Source organism: Momordica charantia (assembly GCF_013281855.1).
Source record: "Momordica charantia cultivar OHB3-1 chromosome 11 unlocalized genomic scaffold, Mcharantia_2.0 BLBB01000011.1, whole genome shotgun sequence".
In the NCBI taxonomy this organism is placed as follows: domain Eukaryota; kingdom Viridiplantae; phylum Streptophyta; class Magnoliopsida; order Cucurbitales; family Cucurbitaceae; genus Momordica; species Momordica charantia.
In genome coordinates, this window is record NW_028275159.1 from 9,420,655 (window position 1) to 9,426,159 (window position 5,505).

General features: G+C 39.8%; 1 protein-coding gene across 1 annotated transcript; it reads left to right on the top strand.

The window, feature by feature from the left end:
- Positions 1–910: 910 nt before the first annotated feature.
- LOC111010456 (seed imbibition 1) lies at positions 911–5,159 on the top strand. Its single transcript, XM_022283904.2, has 13 exons — positions 911–1,444; positions 1,544–1,791; positions 2,152–2,242; positions 2,399–2,447; positions 2,547–2,638; positions 2,721–2,828; positions 2,912–3,046; positions 3,136–3,546; positions 3,645–3,786; positions 3,862–3,929; positions 4,027–4,161; positions 4,254–4,471; positions 4,571–5,159. Exons 1-13 carry the CDS (start codon positions 1,059–1,061, stop codon positions 4,948–4,950), a joined length of 2,463 nt encoding a protein of 820 aa, XP_022139596.1. The 5' UTR covers positions 911–1,058; the 3' UTR covers positions 4,951–5,159.
- The last annotated feature ends 346 nt before the right edge of the window (positions 5,160–5,505 follow it).

Consider the following 5,505-nt stretch of genomic DNA (forward strand, 5'->3'; position numbering starts at 1 on the left):
AGTTGCGACTTACGAGATACAATTTGCCACTCTCTGACGGTGTTTTCTTTTTTCTTTTATTTCTTTTTTTAAAGGCTAAATTACAAAATATATCCCTTTTTTAGTACATTATAAAATATATCTTTAAAATTTTATTATTTGTTTAGAAAATAACTCTATCTTTTCAATATTTTCAATAATACCATCACTTTCATAAATATTTCAAAAATATTCTTGGAATAAATATCCATTAGTATTTTGAACATATAATTGGCATGATAGGATAAGAAACGATATGACAATTAAGACAAATTGAGTTAAGCAATTGAGAAACAAATTCTCTTGACAATAGAGAAAAGAACACTTTTCGGACAAAATTACAACATTAAACCTGATATCAATTGCCACATTGTTCCGATTCTAACCAGTCAAGTTTCCGTTTAAAATTTTAACAAATGTTTCTTCAAATGAATTTTTTTAAACGATTATGAAAAGTTAATAGTATTAAATCTTTTGAAACCACAGGTTTTCGAAATGTTAGATATCCAATACATGAATGAAGTTTACCCAATTTGTTAATTTAAATTTTTTGGTCGATTAGTGATTTATTCATCATTTACCAAAATGGGATCATGTGTTCGAACTTCCGCACTGTTGTTTCCTTCCCAGCTGTAGTCTTGTGAAAAAAATTCAGTAGTATTTTGTTTGTAATTTAGCTTTTCTTTTTGTCTCTATTATTGAGAATGAACGGTGGTGATTGGTCTGATCTTGAAGCAGCTCACATGGAAAATCCCAGCCCGTGACAGACAACCCAGTGTACAAGAACCTGCCCGTGTTCTTCCCTCCTCTCTGATCCTCTCACAGTTGTTACAGTTTCCCGCCAAATTGGATCATCATTTCATCACTTTATTGCCCAATTCTTCAATTTTTTTTCTTTTTTCTTTTTTATAGAAAAGAATAATTTTTTTTTCCTGCACAACAACCAGCGCACGCCTTTTTTCCCCGATTCAACGGAGTTTCTCTTTCCCCAAATCCAAATCCGAATCGCGAATCCCCCTCTGCTATAAATACCCATTTCCATGGCCGCTTTAATTCAACATCTCCGTCTTCCATTAACCCTTCCACCTTCTTCCCGTTATACGTCTCTGTTTTTTCGTTTCTCTCTTCCCTCTGTTCTTCGCTGTTCTTCCTCTGCGCCTGCTGGGTCCTCCTCGCCGGATTCTTCTGTTTCCTTCCCGGCGTTGCTTCCCGTTGCGGCGAGAAAACAGGGCATCATGACGGTTGGGGCTGGAATCACTTTGTCCGATGGGAATCTGACGGTGTTGGGTACCCCCGTTTTGTCTGATGTTCATAACAACATTACCGTCACGCCGGCGCCCGGTGGCGGCGTCATGAACGGGGCGTTCATCGGAGTTCAGTCCGATCAGACCGGTTGCCGCCGCGTCTTCCCTGTCGGCAAGTTAATGTATGTTTCTGGGTTTTGAAATTTAATTCGGTAGATTGAACTGAAATCTGGAAAAAGAAATTCATGAGTTTCGGGGTTTTTTATAATTTTGTTTGGCAGTGGATTGCGATTCTTGTGTGCTTTCCGATTCAAATTGTGGTGGATGACTCAGAGAATGGGAACTTCCGGCCAAGATATTCCGTTCGAAACTCAGTTTATGGTGGTGGAAGCGCGCGACGGCTCAAATATCTCTGGAAGTGAACAGGAATCCGCCGTATATACTGTGTTTCTTCCTATTCTGGAAGGAGATTTCAGAGCTGTGCTTCAAGGGAATGAGAACAATGAACTGGAAATCTGCTTAGAAAGTGGTAAGAAATTAAGAAACCAAACAGAATTAAAAAAGAAAGAACCCCATGATCATTGAAGAATGAACAAGCATCATAACAATAGGATGGATACTGAAAACCCAAAATACGAATAGAATTAAATGGATCCATAATTAATTGTACAGACCTGAACGTCGAACAAAGATATGGATCTTCCTCGACTATGCAACTCGAGCAACTGAAGAAGGATGGAATGCGTTTTTGGCCCTTAATTAAGACGACTCAATCTCGAGGCTTAATTTGATAATTAAAATGTTAAAGCTGAATCCAAATGAAGAGAATCTTCATGAACATGATTGTTGCTGTTGTTTTAATGGGGTTTGAATCTTGGGTTGCTTGCAGGGGATCCTGCTGTAGATGGGTTCGAAGGCAGCCATTTGGTGTTTGTGGCTGCTGGATCAGATCCATTTGAAACAATCACATACGCTGTGAAGTAAGTTTCAACACATTTTTTTAGTAATGTTTCTTGAATTAGTATAATTGTTGGCCAGATTTGATTAAAGATCCGGAAGATGAACATTTCTGTGGAAGTTTAAACTCTAGAGATCTGCTTTTCCAGTTGTTAAGTTTCTGTTGTTTCATTATATAGGTCTGTTGAGAAGCATTTGCAGACTTTTGCTCATCGTGAGAGGAAGAAGGTACTCTCCTCATCCCAATGAAGCACGCTTCCTTGGTTTCGAGCTCGCTCGTTTATGTATTTCCATCGTTTAATACTCTTGTCTGTTCCATGGCTGCAGATGCCTGATATGTTGAACTGGTTCGGCTGGTGTACGTGGGATGCGTTCTACACCGACGTCACTTCTGAAGGGGTCAAGCAAGGGCTCGAGAGGTAGTTTTTCTCGTGATTACATGTTCCTCAACTGTACGTGATTCTGATCTTGATGAAGGATATTGACATTTGACTTCTGCAGCTTTGAGAGTGGGGGAATTCCTCCCAAGTTTGTTATTATTGATGATGGATGGCAATCGGTTGGAAAGGATTCGACTAGCGCTGATTGCAAGGCTGATAACACTGCGAAGTAAGTTGCTGAATCGGGATAATGTTCGGTTTTCTTTGGTTGGTCAAAGGCTAGTCGGGCTAACTTGATTGTTCTTGATTCAGCTTTGCAAACAGGTTAACAGACATAAAAGAGAATCACAAATTTCAGAAAGATGGCAAGGAGGGTGAGAGAGTCGAGAATCCCAAGCTCGGTCTCCAGCATATGGTGTCCTACATGAAAGAAAAGCATGCCATGAAGTATGCGTTCCAAAATCGATAGTTTTTTCATTTCGTAGTTTAGAGTAGATGTACAATGAGATGCTTATGTGTTTCTTTGATTCTATCAGGTATGTCTATGTATGGCATGCCATAACAGGGTACTGGGGTGGTGTGAGTTCTGGTGTTAAAGAGATGGAACACTACGAGTCTAAGCTGGCGTACCCCGTAGCATCTCCCGGTGTCGAATCGAACGAGCCATGTGATGCTTTGAACAGCATCATGAAAACTGGACTTGGCCTTGTGAACCCTGAAAAAATTTTCAACTTCTACAATGAACAACACTCGTATCTTGCATCTGCTGGCGTCGATGGAGTTAAGGTCGATGTGCAAAATATTCTCGAAACGCTCGGGGCAGGGCATGGTGGGAGGGTGAAACTTGCTAGGAAATACCACCATGCTCTTGAGGCATCGATCTCTCGGAACTTCCGCGATAACGGGATCATTTCATGCATGAGTCACAATACTGATGCTTTATACAGGTAACTTTTATCTTCCATGTTTGATGAATGATCATATATATGGATCATGGATGTGTTTGTTTCAAAGCCTCAGTGTTTGACGTTTACGATTTCCTCAGTTCGAAGCGGAACGCTGTTATTCGAGCCTCAGATGATTTCTGGCCGAGAGATCCGGCATCTCACACGATTCATATAGCATCGGTTGCTTACAACTCCTTGTTTCTTGGGGAGTTTATGCAGCCAGATTGGGATATGTTCCATGTAAGGACTAGTCATTGTTGTTCTTGTGTCGATTTCAACTTGCTGGATGCTAACTTGAACTCTGGTTGATTTCAGAGTATGCATACTATGGCCGAATATCACGGTGCAGCTCGAGCCGTGGGAGGATGTGCTATATATGTCAGGTTCGATTTGTCGAGATCTATTAATATGTAAACTGTCTTTCGACTTCGATTGCGATCGACAAATTCTTATACTTTGATTTCGATTAACATTGTACAGCGACAAGCCTGGTCACCACGACTTCAATCTTTTGAAGAAGCTTGTGCTTTATGATGGTTCTATACTGAGGGCGAAGCTTCCCGGAAGACCAACCAAGGATTGCCTATTTACAGATCCCGCTAGGGATGGCATAAGGTTCGTATGAAGTCTAGTTTCGATGCGTCGATATGAACACATTATCCGGTTTCGTTACAGAATTGTATTCTAAAGAACTTGTGATCTTGCAGTCTCCTGAAGATATGGAATATGAACGATGTTTCGGGAGTTGTCGGGGTCTTTAACTGCCAAGGAGCAGGATGGTGCAAGGTCGGAAAGAAGAACCTGATTCACGACGTAAATCCTGGCACGATCACGGGGTTTATTCGGGCTAAGGATGTCAGTTATCTTCCAAAGATTGCGGGCGATACTTGGACAGGGGATGCAGTGATATTCTCCCATCTTACTGGTGAGTATTATTCCTTTAACCAGTTACAATCAACTCCACTCGATTCGAGAATTTGATCTTAAATTCACATTGTTCTTAATCATCCCCATTACATTGCAGGAGAAGTTGTCTACCTACCACAGGACGCTTCGATGCCGATAACGTTGAAACCGAAGGAATACGATGTCTTCACCGTCGTTCCTGTCAAGGAACTGGCGGATGGCATCAAGTTTGCTCCCATAGGTTTAATCAAGATGTTCAACTCCGGAGGAGCTGTGAAAGAACTGAACCATCAGCCTGGAAGTTCGAATGTATCACTGAAAGTTTGTGGTTCGGGGCCGTTCGGGGCGTATTCCTCGAGCCAACCGAAGCGAGTTGTGGTCGATTCGAAGGAGGTAGAGTTTGGATATGATGAGGGGTCTGGTTTCATCACCATTGATTTGAGGGTACCAGAGGAAGAGTTGTATCTTTGGAACATTAATGTTGAAGTACACTCATAAACTCAAAAAGAGTGATTCTTTTTTTGAATATCTCTGAGGGGTGAGGATCTGGTGGGGCTTTGGAATAGAAATATTCTTTTTCTTTCTTCTGAGATGAAATTCTTTTTTCTTTTTCTTTTCTTATTTTCCTCTAATGTAACCTTTTTGTAAACTCATTTTGTAATGGGAATAATGCCACTTTTAATGAAGTCAACAAAGCATTTGGATCTTCTTGTTGCATTTTTTTTTTCTTGAATTCTTATTTACAAAATTTTAATATAAATTTGATACCGAGTGGAAATCATTTCAGACTATATTTTAAGAGTGAAATATTCCAAACAGTTACTTTTTAAAAATATAGTAAAAAATACAAAAACGAAAATAAATACAACGATCAAAGCAGTATTTAAACCGGTGGCTAAGTTTCTTGGAGTCGGGAGAATTTTAAGTTCATGAGAAATGTCTCACTTGCTATTAAGATTTAAGAGATTATTAGCATTTTGTACTTAAACTTGTATATTAATAAACATCCAAATAATGAACTAAACGTGGTTCATTTATCATTCTCAATTTAAT